The 14353-nt window shown below is 38.5% G+C and overlaps 2 protein-coding genes and 1 pseudogene across 2 annotated transcripts; 1 reads left to right on the forward strand and 2 right to left on the reverse strand.

The window, feature by feature from the left end:
- Nucleotides 1-1546: 1546 nt before the first annotated feature.
- LOC107583215 (calcium homeostasis modulator protein 1 pseudogene) lies at nt 1547-3561 on the reverse strand (annotated as a pseudogene).
- Nucleotides 3562-6532: 2971 nt separating this feature from the next.
- On the forward strand, nt 6533-9026 carry LOC107583168 (inositol 1,4,5-trisphosphate receptor-interacting protein-like). The gene is given in 3 exon segments (XM_016269282.1): nt 6533-6601; nt 6847-8022; nt 8024-9026. Coding segments are annotated over 2 exon segments (1959 nt in total). The 5' UTR covers nt 6533-6601; nt 6847; the 3' UTR covers nt 8808-9026.
- zp3c (zona pellucida glycoprotein 3c) lies at nt 8934-13599 on the reverse strand. Its single transcript, XM_016269283.1, has 8 exons — nt 12994-13599; nt 10786-10898; nt 10596-10699; nt 10189-10360; nt 9725-9851; nt 9532-9620; nt 9272-9348; nt 8934-9186 (listed from the first exon to the last, which is right to left on the reverse strand). Exons 1-8 carry the CDS (start codon nt 13576-13578, stop codon nt 9044-9046), a joined length of 1410 nt encoding a protein of 469 aa, XP_016124769.1. The 5' UTR covers nt 13579-13599; the 3' UTR covers nt 8934-9043.
- Between the last annotated feature and the right edge of the window lie 754 nt (nt 13600-14353).

A 14353-nucleotide genomic window follows, 5' to 3' on the forward strand; every position in this document is an offset into this window, starting at 1 on the left:
ATATATATACACATATACCTGTTTTTTTATTCTGGTGGGGACTTAAACCTGACTACACACAGACTCATGGGGACTCATGTCAAGGTAGGGACCTAAATTGTGGTCCCCACGGGTACAAAAGCTTGTAAATCATACAGAATGAAGTTTTTTGAAAATCTAAAAATGCACAAAGTTTCCTGTGAGGGGTAGGTTTAGGGGTAGGGTTGGTGTAGGACAACAGAATATACGGTCTGTAGAAAAACCATTACGCCTATGGAGAGTCCCCACAAGGATAGCTGACCAGACATGTGGGTGTGTGGCATAATTTTGTCCCTAACAAAGTTTGTGCACTTTGTTACAGTGGTTACACTTTGTAACTGCTGTCAGTAAAGAGCATATTTGAAATATGAGATGATGTAAAGTGTGAAGTAAACAAACGAAAGGTCACCGTAAATATTACAACAGAATATTTTTTAATGTGTCATTTCCAATGAATGCAAAAAGTGTGAAAATGCTATTTAATTCTGTCTATTAAGTGTTCATACAATGCTAGATATGAAATGAGCAACAAAAAATAAGTAGCTAAATTTTAGTAGAACAATTACATCAACTAGAACAGTGGTTCTCAATTCCCGTCCTCGTGTACCACTGCTCTGCACATTTAGTATGTTTCTCTTATCACTTCAGATGTTTGTTCTATTCGACCCTGCGACTGGGCATCACAGGATATTCCACCATGATTCCAATTCGAAGGGAACATACTGTATATGTTCCATTCAAAGGCCATTAAAGTGTGTGAGACATGAATTGAAATTGTATTTATTTACAGAGGAAGGAGCAAAGAGCACTGTGTAGGGACCATGTCAATCGGAACACAGTTCACGCATGGAGCTCTCTTCTAACGAGCTGGTTATCTGAATCAAGTGTGTTAAATAAGAGAGACATGCAAAATATGTAGAGCTGTGGTAGCTGGGACTGGAATTGAGAACCACTGAACTAGAGAAAATGAAGAGTGTGTCAAATGTGGTGAGATGTGCTGTATAGTGGCCTCTGGTGGCAAAAAAGTGAGACAGCATTTTATTTCAAATCTGCATAAAATTCTTGTGCTTTATTCATCATCTGCTCACATTAATTTACGACTTTTACTGACAGATATATTTTGCACTCTAAAAAGTGCCACATCTTTAATAGAGCAAATAATGTAAAGATCAAACGGTTACACTTTACTTGAAGGGGTGTGCATAAGACTGACATGACACCTTCATAACCATGACATGACACAGGTTTTATCCATGTTTATGACAACTGTCATTAAGTGTCATTCGCTCAGTTATGTAATTTTTAATGCAAAGATGACATTGTTTGAGATGTCTTTGTTATGGGCTATGGTTAGGTTAGGGTTAGGTCAAATAATGTCATATTTGCATTAAAAATGACACTTAATGACACTTAATGACAGTTGTCATAAACATGCATAAAACCTCCTTCATATTCATGACATGTGTCATGTAATAATTATGAAGGTGTCATGTCAGTCTTATGCACACCCCTTCAAGTAAAGTGTAACCGATCAAACTATAATTATAATTCATTGCTTTGGTTATTTAATGCGATACGTAATATAACTGGAAAGACCTTATGTATTTACCTTAATGTATTTTGATGGTTAAAACAACATACATTAGAAAAGTAATATAGTTGAATTTCTTGTCAGCCGTGGCATCTATATATCTCAGACCTTGCTATAATACACTGCCCATGCCTTCTTTTGAGTATTACTGGTAGAAGAGACACAACCATTCATGAATCCATTTTGGCTTGTGCTAGCATTGCTATGTTTATTCGTAAAACCATTTTGTTCAATGCTAAAGCTAGCATTGTCATATTCCTTGCCCAATTCGCTTTGGCAAATATCCAGGCCAGGATTCACATAACCACGTTTGATGCAATTTTGGCCCTCATTAAGGTCAGTTTTATCACTGACATTTCCATCTTGAATTTTGTTAGCATTCATGCTACAATCGCCATTTTGTCCAGTGCTAGCTCCCCGACAGAAAACTGCTGCCAGGTTCTATTTATGACGTGCTGACACACATTTCAAATGGTTTTCAACGGTTGTTTGATCGCGGCCAGTGTAGGCAGACTTTAGCTGTTGTAGACACGGTGTTACTCATCTATTGAGAAGAAACAAAGCAACCTCGGCATCCGATCGCAGGCCTCCACTCCTTGAGTTCTCTCCAGCGCTGGAAAGCTGATCCGATATTTACACGGGTCCTACTTCTTGCCTTATCGTTCAGCAGACGTTTTCCTCTTTTGTTTTTTATCTGCCATCTCTATATTTCTGTCGCTCGGCTCGGCTAATGTCCGTCCCGTGCACTGAAAGCTCTCTCCTCCACATCACAAGTAGACACGCCCCTTATTGCTGATTGGCTACAAGTTTGTTTTGCGATTCGGCCCGAATCAGTTTTCTAAAGTGTTTTTGAAAAATCACACACCCTGCCTTTAATGTGATATACTATAGTTTATTTTATTAATATTTTGAATTAGCTTCTATTTTTAGTTTTCTGTTTAAATTTAAAGTATTAGTTATTTTGTTGTATGTTTTTGTCATTTATATTTGTTTAATTTTATGTCTATACTTTATTCATTTTTATTTCAGTTTTAGTTATTTTAGTACATCATCTAAATGGAAATAAAAAATGTTGCCTTGGCAACTAGGTAAAATTGAAGTATATTTTTTATATTTTATTTCAAGTAACTTTTTTGTTTTTTTAATTTACACTTTTTTACACTTGTAAATATACACTTTTTTCACATTTCACATAGACAAATTAATAATTTTTCCTTCTAGAACCAAACTGTTGTGATTTATGAGTACTTTTTGAGTTCAGACAGCATGTAAAATGCAATTTTGTTTAATGGAGTCCTGCTACTATTTTGAATTCATATCAAGCAGTGGCAAATACCGCAGTAAGCAGATCTTTTTACCTGTGAAATACAGCATATGTATCTGGTGGCGGCCTCTCTCGATAGGATGTGCTGGCCATCATATATATGCTTGCATGGTATTTTGGCCAGTGTTCGTAAGAGGTCCTCTTGAGACAGTCCGTGTCCACTTACATTCTTGCCAAATTCAGACATATCCAGGTCCATACTGTAGGCACACAGGAAGCTTTTGCCATCCATTAGAGTCACTGAGATCCAAACGGCTGGCGCGATGAGCGATCGCTGGGATATGGACACACACATGTAGCGCATGACCGCAGGGTCCTTCCTCCGCTGTCCCACTGGCCGTTTCCACTCCTCCGCCAGCATCGAGACATTGTTGTTTAGTACAAAACCCAAAAGGAAGAACCATATAGGTGGAATAACTAGCATACTGATCCCATACGAGTAGTTGTATTCAGGGATACAGGGACAGTTGAATTCAAAAGACGTGTAGAGCTGAGCGCTCGCCAGGGCCATGACGCCACAAATACCATTCATAAAAGACTCTTGGTTGGACTGGAGAATCTGGGCCATCATACGGAACTTATCCATGTTGATATGTTGGTTGGTCTATCCTGATATAAGCCTATATGAGAAGAAACTGTGTTACTTAAGGGTCAATATTGATATTTTACATGCAGAATGTCTTTCATAAAAGTTTTCAACAAAGGGTCTAAAAGTTTTTTTTTGCAGTGATCAGAAGAACCCTTTTCCCCTATAAATAATTTTTTGTGCAATGGAAAGGTTCCATTAATGTTAAAGGTTCTTCATGGAACCACAGATGCCAATAATAATAATAATAATACTTTTTATGTGTATTGTTTATGTTGAAGTCAACATGAAACACATTTGACACCTATTTTACTTCCATAACTGGATATTTAATGAGGAAAAGAATATGTATAAAATCGATTGGGAATTATGAGAACTGAATAATGAAAAATGGATTTTACAATAAGTTTCATCTGCTATTAACTACATTAGTTAACATGAACTAGCAATGAACAATACATTTAAAGAATTTATTCATCTTAGTTCAAAATTTACTAAGGTCATAAAGGTCAAAAGTTGTATCTGTTAACATTAGTCAATGCACTGTTAGCTAACATGAACGTGATTGTTTTTTAACTAACATTATTAGGTTAATAAATGCTGTAAATATACATTGCTCACTGTTAGTTCATGTTAGTTACTGCATTAACTAATGTTAACCAATCAGACCTTATTGTAAAGTGTTACCAAAATGTGTGTTTGCAGTGACTTTTAGACAACTACTAAAACATTTTTTTTCTTTAGAATAATGTGCACTGATGAATTATACATAATTAGACCCATTGGGTCACAACACAGTTCACTAACTACGCTCCAGCTACGTACAGCAAAACGCTCAAAAGACAAATCTGTCTACTTACAGAATTTTGCAATGTGTTCCCAAATATTCATCCACCTGTCGAAGCAAAGGATTTGTTACCTGTTTCAGCCCTCATACTATCTCTCTCTGACACACAAAACAACATACACACCTTCTTCCATGTGATGCAAAAGATTCTCAGCTCTTAGGTGGAAATGTGAATCTGTTGAATCTTCCGTCTGTTTGTAATTTTGTCCTTGCAAACATCATGATTTCAGTTTTAATGCAAAAATATATCTTTGTATTTTATCATAGTGTATATATAGTAGATTGCATGTATTTACATAACTGGTGATACCATGGTAACAGGCAGAGCACATGCAAAGGTATTGCCTCTCCCTATTCAAATTTAATCTTCTGTGGGATTCCAGGTACTGTAGGTGGAAAACTTTTGAATCATTTACAATTATGATTAACTCAACCATATGTCCTTGAAAAAAATCTTAAAACTCACGGCTAGCAATACAGTATGTATGTAGGCCTACTAGCTAGTCTGTACGCAGTACAATGTAGCAGAATATATGCATCCAAATGCTAATGAAATATGGCAAACAAAATAAATTTTGACCGTAAAGTCAAGATATAGAGATTTGTGTCAATTTAAAAACAATTCTACTTTTTTTTAAAGGTGCTGTATGTAGTTTTGACACCGACTGGTTGAACTAGGTATTGCAGTCCAAATTCAAAATATTGGAGAGGGTTTTTTTCACCCGGCCCCTCCTCCTCAGACTTGATGCACAGATTAAGGTTGCCAGATTGATGATACCAACAGGAACGAGCGCACTTGACGATGAATGGAATGAAATACTCTATGTTTTCCACCAACTGGCAACCCGGGATGACGAAATACAATTGGGTAAACTGGCAGTGGGCTGGTTTCACAAACCAAAACAGAGACCGACATTCCGGCCCGGAACGCACATTTTCAAAGGAGAATAACTGATGGTAGCATTGTTTTTCAGATAAACAAGTATGTTAACTTAGCATGCTTCTTAAATATCTGCAAACATATTATGCTATTTTTATGCTTTAGTAGAATCAAAAACTTACATACTGCACCTTTAAGGAAAGGTGACTGGTGCTAAACCATGGCAAAGTCGTGACCACAATGCCAGTGTGTTGTAGTTTGCCAGGGTGCTGTAAGTTTGATCTGAGAGTGCATTATAGAGTTGATACCTCTTTAACTCTGACTTGACAAAGGCTGTGTTCATTACCTTGATTATCAAACTACAACACATCCCAGAAAATATTATTAGTGGGATTTTGATTCCCCTCAGTGATTCAAATCTGTTCACCAAAAAGGTTCTCTCGTTCACATTTGATCACCACTTCATCTTTATACCTGTAGGTGGCGACAGTGAGTCTGCTGGACTATCATGAGTCTTTAAAGCTGCAGTCCGTAAGTTTTGCCTCTTTGTCGCCATCTCTGTTTGAAAACCTGGAATTGCAGCTGTGTGCAGAATTATCTAGCTTGTGTGGGTTGTGAGTCGGCACAGCTTCGGCTCGGATGAATCTAATGTTCTGAAGAGTATGTGTGGCAGTCATTCACCGCACCGGTGTGGATATTTACTGTACTTCGCAATCACAATTATTATAAGCTAACCGTTGTGAATCGGGCTAAAGTAAGGCGATAGTTTTGAACACTGGCTGGTTATGTACTTGCTCAAATATTGATTTCGGATCATTTTTAACCAAAAAAAGTTACAGACTGCAGCTTTAAATGATTTACTGGAGATTCATTCATAAACTCAGTGCAACACCATAACAGCATTAAATTAAACCCTATTTTTTTAAAAGGATGACAGCTAAAGGATCATAATTATTTGAGTGTTCAAAGTGAAGTCTAAAGTAAGTTCTAAAAGTTCTGGAATTAATAGCTTAAAAAGCACCACTAATAATAGGCTACATACAAAAAAGGTTCATTTTGACTACGGAATGATTCACATTTTATCTTATGGTCCATACACAGCAACTGGACAAACCTGCATATATCATTGCATGTAGAGGTGTGTCACTGGTGTACTATTTTAAAAAAGAGGAAGGGTTGTACGACAGCACAGTGTTCAGGAAGTGTGCTGTCAAACTCAAACTCTGACAGGGTACATCCTGTGTGAGAAACAAAAAACCGAACTGAGCTCTGCAAAAACATTTTCAGCCAATTTATACTTTCGGCTTTACACCGAGAGACTCTGTTTTCTGTGCCTAAAGTTCAGGTTCTGAAAGGTAAGTTATTTAATCGTATATATAAAATATCCATCAAGCAATATTGGATAACGTAAATTAAATATTTCAGAATGACGGACACAAGTGCTACCAGAACATTAAAAGCAGTAATATATTTCAAAAGCAATTCAATACTCAAACAGTTAACTCTTTATTGCTAATAATGCGGGTTATAGATTTTCAAATATTTTAATACAGAAAATACAGCTTTGTGAGCAGGAAGTAACTTTTTTTTTCACTCACAGGATGGAGGACACATTACTAAACGTGTTTGTCGTGGTTGTCAGTCTGCTCCTCTCAAAGGACCACAATGTCTTTCACAACCAAGATGACAACATCATGGTGAGCATGCAAGAACATGAGCACTTTCTCATAGAGGAGGGGGCAAAGCTAGAACAAGGGGAGCATGATGTTGCCATGGAGCTGCCACATTCAAATTGGGAAGAGTCACAAAGTCTTCGCAGGGTGCCGAAAGGAGAGGGGGACACGTCAGATGTTCAACAAATTACGCCAAATGTCAAGACCACAGTGCTGCACGAGGAGCAAATGTCCCCAGTGGGAGAGCAAAATGACTTCCGCCAAAAGGCATTTGCACCAGATGACCAGGAAATATTGGATATTGACACAGACAAACGGACATTGCATATGCCAAAGGAAGGCCTAACACAAGAGCATGTCAGTGTGGACCAGTCAGGGCCCACTGTGGACCAGAATGTCTCTCAGGGGGATGCGGCACAGCCAGAAAAGCCACAAGCTGACCGGACTGACATCCATCATGAACATCAAGCTGATCAGGGATTACTCATCGACCAAAAAATAGCAACTTCAAGTCAAAGGTTGACAATGATAACTCAAGGAAAACAATCTAGTGACCAAGAGGACACCTACAGTTGGTACCTTTGGAAGACACTCTCCTTGATTTCATTTTATCGTATTTTAAAAAAGTTCCTCAGAAAGGGTTCCAGGTCGCAAAGGAACACACCAAGATGCTTGAACGTCTCCAAGGTTTCTGATCTTGATTCCAAGACCTTAACTAGCTTCCATAACCAGTGTGTCCTGGTTCAACCCAGTCACAGTTGGCAAACTTGTGAGTTTGTGGAGGGTTTTGTGAACGACCTGCTTGAAGCTGTGAGGGCTAAAGGTTCAGACATGGAGATTGAGGACTTTGTTGGCGTTGGCAGCTTATACGAGCAATGGGCTTCAAGAAAGAGCGTCGTGTGTGACATCCATGTACCCATCGTCCCTCCAAAGCCTTATAGTTTCGAGTTTGAGCTTTTGAAAGAAAGTAGAGGTTCTTCAACCATCCAGTACTGTTGCAGAGTCAAGATGACCAAAGGCAACGCCAGTTTAGCCATCTGTCCTTGCAGCAATTCCAACCTAGATGATGACGATACGTTGTGTCTTATACATCCAGATAAAAAAAGAAGTTCATGTGACTGAAAGCAACATAAATGACCTTCTATGCCAAGAGAACAGCTCATATCTTGCTGAAACACATGTTGTGAAGTGGTTTAAGACAGCTATTAGGATAGCATGGGATGAGATCAGCCACAAGTATGAGTTTGAGCTAATATTCCAGAATAGGGAAAACCCTGGAAGTCTCAAAGTCCGGTTCAGGTCAGGGAGAGTAATTTGGTTCAAACTCACACCTGTAGTCAGATTTAAAGACTCTAAGGTACATCTGACCCCATATCTTCCTTCCGCCATTTTTTCTGACACCCATTGGCCTGTATGTTTTACACGTTATGAAAATGCCCTTCTTCAACGCATAACCAATTCACTTCCGAACAACGCATGCCATATTCATTGTCTACAAATACTTTCATTCCTACACAAACACCAAACTGGCCTAACTGGACCATGTGGACTAACAAGCTTCCACTTGAAGAACGCACTGTTACATCTTCTGGTCAACAAACCCTCATCTTGGGATCCTGAGCAGATGGCTTGCAGGCTTAATGATCTGCTGACATTCTTACAGCAAAAAGTCAAAGCTAAGTCACTTAACCATGCTCTGGTTGGGAACCGTCTCATTCCTAGTGAGATTGGATTTCCAGAAGAGTTCAGAGTGGGAAAACCAGTTAACTTGTTTCTGCCATTGTCAAATGAAGCGTTGTACTTAAAAACAAATAGACACCTACTGGAGATGATTAGAAATATGCCAGTGTTGGTGTATGAACATGGGTCAATGAGAAACCTTCTATAAAAAAAATAAATAAAATCTTAATTTTGATACTGTGCCAGAAATGTGTAGATGTACTTTTGATCAGCTGTTCATTTACATTTCATAATGCATTCACTCCATGGGTGACAAATGTAAAAAGACAAAAGTATTTGTAACTTCAGTTTATCACATTAACTTCACAAGGCATAACCACAAAATTGGCACTTTAGAGTCCTTAAGACATCTGCGTTCTGTAAAAAACAAAAACAAACATCCTCCTAGTAATCATCTGATTCCCAGAACAACTCAAAGTCATCATGGTCAGATAAAGAAAATGCAGGCATGGACTCTGGTGAAGGAGTTGATGAGGTTTCCGGGCGCATCTTCAAGTCCCAAGACTCACTGGTGATCATTTTCTTATCTGATAGAAACAAACTTGGTCAGCAAGGAAGAAATTTGGGTAAATAAAACAATTTCATTTAGGAAATAAATCCATTTGTACAGACCAGATGGTAGTTGAGAAGTAGGACATGTAGATGAACAACAGTCGCAGACAGTGGCGTCGCCATATAGCTCAGTCCACCTAAAGCACACAAACATCTACAATTACTATACTCTCAGACTGGGATAGATGAACTGAACACTTTATACATTTAAAAATTAATAAAAACGCACGCAAACAGTTTAATAGAATATGCAAAGGGGATATAACCATTAGAGCAGAAATTTTGGGAGTACATTTCTGCTCCTTATGGGCTTAACTCACATCTTGGTTTTTGCATTGTACGTGCAAGACTTGGCAGTTGGTGTAGGAGTCTGTGGTCCAAAGTCCAACTCACAATGCATAAACATGGTCTACAAAGGGAAGAGAGGAGTTAAACATAATACAAAAAAAATAAAATAAGGTCAAACAAACCAGGAATTCATTAAGATGTTTCATAAATGCTTCATGTTTTTACCTTTTTGGACTGTGGCAGAGAAACCATGTTTTTAAACAGAAAAGCTGCAACGCAAAGCCTCACAGTCATCTTGTTAACACTGGTGTGGAACTTCGTCAGAATGCTGTTCTTGCTGTCCACCAGGCATCTACACAGAGATGATAATAAAAAAAAATTATGGTCATGTCTTCTCCATTGTGATGCAGTCTTCTTGTATAATGAGAAGGGGGAAAAGGAAGGATTTGATTTATCCATCTGTAACTTTTTGGATCGTCGTCACTTGCTAATTTTGGTGGGGGGGGGGAGAAAAAAAAAAAAAAAAAAAAAAGGGGAATTCATTTCGTGTGGTCCTGATTTAATGTGGACTTTAATACAGTGACCCAAGTAAATCTAAGCTAGTCAAACTTAACCCAGTGACACTTAAATTGTGGAAAGCCATTCAAGTTGATTTCTTTAATAAATCAGCATGAAAAGATCATATTTACCCATAATTCTCCACCACAGAATATTTCTCCATCGACTGAGGGTTTGGAGTGGGACTGACAAAACAACGGTTCAGGTACAGACGTTTGTTTGCATCACTGGGGCCTTTGGCTTCAAAGCATATGGGTTTGCCAAGGACAAAACTCTGGCCATCAACAAGCAAGCGCCAAGATGCTGAAACCACAAACCAGTTTACACTTAAAAATAATATTTTTAGTGCAGTATAAATTAATCTCAATCAACAGAATGTGGCATAATGCAGATCACAAACAATACATTTGCCAAGTCCCTCAAACAAACGAGGATGAAAATGAGGCCAATCTTGGAGAACTTAAACCCAGTAACGTGGAGCTTATTTTATTAACCACTCAAACTATGCATTTGTGTTATAAAACAAAATATAATATACCGTCCATTGCCATAATGGAGAACCCTGCTTGAGTTTGTAGGGCCCTGTAAATGGTTCCACCTGCTATCTTGGGTAGGAATCCAACCTGATAAGAGCGATGGAACCTTCAAATGTAAAAAAAAATAAAAAGCCAATGAAACCTTGAATTTAGCATTTAAAATCATGTCACAGAAATGAAAAACCACTTTACTTTGTGTAGCTACAACGAATAGGCATCGAAAATGGCAGGTCCCTCACAATCAACCCGGTGACAGCTGGTGTATAGTGGAGTGTGTTCATGTAAGTCACTCGATTGGCATCCTCCTGAAATTAAACATGTCACCAAAAGGCCACGTACACGCTGTAAAGACTCAGGAGTGACACCGCATTGAACCATGTAGCTTACGTGAGTGAATCCCCTAGATTATCGTTCCGTGCATGTAAACAACTCTCTCTCGAAATTGACACCGTGGTAATCAAGGCAACGCTGGTATCCGCTATTTGACATAATTAAGGTTACAGCAACCATAGACTCGTTGTGTTCTGCAATTTTAACCAAACTACCTTCTAAAGAGGCATCTTGTTCACATCTGATGCGAATTTAAAGCTGCAGTCCGCAAGTCTTGCCTCTTTGTCACCATCTCTGTTTGAAAGCCTGCAATTGCACCTACTTGCAAAATTATCTTCCTTGTGTGGGTTGTGCACCGGCACGGCTCAAGCGCGGATGAATCTAATGTGGCCATCAGTCTGCAGATACTGCACTTTGTATTCACAGATTAGTACATCTTGAAAGTATGACCCAAACACGAGTTTTCACTGGAGAACGTCATCTGAACAGGTAAGTAACAACTGCCACTTTTGTTCAAATCAACTGAGGAAAAAAGCATGACAAATTGCGCTATCAATGGTGATTAAATCTAACAATCTGTTAGCTCATATCACATCAAATTGTGCCAATTATCATTTTTATACTTTTTTTGAATTGTTGACATTAATAACATCAGCATTGCGTGAGTGCGTGTATTAGCCTTACCTGTAGATTTAAATTTGACTATGGGTGAATCTCCAGTCATTGATGATCATCGTTTCGACCTTACTGGATTACAATCAGAGGCCTCATGCCCATTCCAAGTGAGGGGGCACGTGCCCCCTCAGATTTCTGAGCCAAGTGGATTTAGAATGCAGTTTCCAAAAGACAAAAATAAAATGGCATAATACTTTTTTATATTTGATGCAATCGCACCGGTGTGATTCGATCGTTCAGTGCGGCACAGCATCAGCTGCTAAATTCAAATCTGACATGTTTGTACAGCGCTGCATTATAACCAATCACACACGATCCTGTTGAGCTTATGAACGCAATTAACAATCAGAAGCGTTCAGATGAGTCATTGCTGAAACGCTGTGTTTTGTTCACTTGCTCGCTGACTGAATTATAAACAAAGTGCAGATTTGCGTACGAATGCAAGTAAGATATTCATTTCACAGTGTAAACCGCTTCAGGGATTTAAATGGGAGTTTGAGATCGTCTGAACTCTGGTTAGACTGAAGTGAAAATGTTCTTTGATAATGTAAATTCTTTACTCTCTGTAAAATGCAAATGTTAGTAACTTACAATATTGTTATTAAACTCACATTAAACAAAGTCAGTCGTATTAAAAATATTTTATGGCCTGACACCCATATCTGGTACTTAAGTGGGGGTTTTATGTGCAGTTAATAGATTACACTAGTACTCTACTTTGCCCCTGGCCCATTATAGATCAAATAATCTAGTGCAAGATGCATTTACTTACACGGGTTTGACAATCGAGATATTTCCTGATGTAGTTAAACACGTTTGGAAATATTTCAAATAAAAAAAAAAACCCATCAGTTATATTGTGGCTACTGGGTCACATAAGCATGACGAGCGCCCCCACCTGCCCCCTCAAATCATGAGTGCATGACATCACGCCCCTGATTACAATCCACCATTTATTCCAGCTGCTGTGAGAAAAGGCTAAACGATCCGTCACCTGCAGTACCCTCACCTGCGATATAGCATACTAGCCGGACAACTTTGTTTACAGACGTGACGTAATGACACAGCGCCATGGTCAAATTTCCCGCAAATACCCATACCGCTCAAATTTGAAAACTTTATTACAAGCTTACCGTTGTGAATCGGGCTAAAGTAAGGCGATAGTTTTGAACACTGGCTGGTTAAGTACTTGCTCAAATGGATTTTGGATAATTAAAAAAAAAAAAAAGTATGGACTGCAGCTTTAAATACGTCATTAACCGCGGTTCGGTTGTAGAAGGCGGCTGTCAAGCCCCTAAACTACTGAACTATGTACACACAACAGGATTAAGCACTTGAAAGTGAAATGATAGCCTAATTTAGCTACAGTGTGTAGGTGGTCATATAGTCACCCACCTCTCGTTTTACGCCACATTCTTTCAGAGAGTACAGAAGATAATAGTGAGTGTCCGTGGCTTTATTAACAGCACACGTTCCCAGTTTCAGGTGCGTCCACGCGCCGGGACTGGTACAAAACCTCTTCAGGACTCTCACGTACATCCGGTCCAGGTAACACAAAACCTCCACAATCTTCGGCGCACCGGAGACCGGAGTACCGGATATCGCGGTAGGTGCTGCGGGAAGAAGTATTGACTTGACTAGCGGAGGCATCGGTTTACCACCCTTTTCAGGGGTGAAATGCTCCTTGTAGAGTTCATCCGCTGGAATTCGTACCGACGCCGGTAGTTTTAGCGGACGGATCGTGTTTAAGAGCCTTTTGGTTTTTGGCATAAACAAATCACGGTCATATTCATCTACGCTTAATGTTAAACTTTCCATCGAGTCCCATTCTGCCTCTGGATCAGTGTCATCAGCTTCAAAAGAGAATGAGTTCACTGAATGAGCAGTGTTGAGAAAAACAAGCAGAAGCCAGTTCAGCCACATCCTCTGAAATTTCCTACTACCGTTTCTGTGCTTCATTACTTTTCTGAGGCTGTCCATCCATCTCAATGTGGTTAAAGTGCTGGGAGGACATTTGTAGTAACAGTGTGACAAGAAACACCTGCTGATAATTAGCTCAAACCTGTGAACCAAACAGAGTGAAGGAGCGCCACTTGAAAACAGTCTGCTGGATAAAAACTGGTATTGCATGTAGCATAAAATCACAAAAAAATTGTGAGAAAACTGGTTGAGTTTGAATTTTGTCTCATGTCTCTGCTTCATATAAAATCAAAATAATGACTTGGTACAAACACTTTTTCCAGTTCTGTTGCCTTTTTTGTTCCATGTCTGATATGATAAATATAACTTAAAAGATATATAATATGAGAAGTATTTAGGAGAATGTCTTTTTATTTAAACACCGAATAACAGGACAAATATTAAGGTTATGAGATGACATACCAAAATATATATTTTATAATATAGAGATAAAAGTGCCAAATAACAAAGTAGTGCAAACAATAGAATATAGCTCTCTTACTGTGTTTTATTTACAAATATTTACTATAATAACTATATAGATCTACATAAATAATGTGACAACATTAATCAAAATGTTTTGCTCCCAACGAGAGTGATCTGTGTTGCACCTATATGGCAAATCTGTGACTGCATAGCCTATATTTTGGGGTTGGGAACTATTGTGTAATTTTATTGAAGTATTATGTGAAAATGAAAGTAATCAATATATAAGTTAATATGCTGAATTATGTTAACCCTGGATGTCATAGAATGAATAATAGTCTTTTCATTAGACAGTGAATCTTTCATTAGA

The sequence above is a fragment of the Sinocyclocheilus grahami genome, unplaced genomic scaffold (genome assembly GCF_001515645.1).
Source record: "Sinocyclocheilus grahami isolate Dianchi unplaced genomic scaffold, SAMN03320097.WGS_v1.1 scaffold51.1, whole genome shotgun sequence".
Taxonomy (NCBI): domain Eukaryota; kingdom Metazoa; phylum Chordata; class Actinopteri; order Cypriniformes; family Cyprinidae; genus Sinocyclocheilus; species Sinocyclocheilus grahami.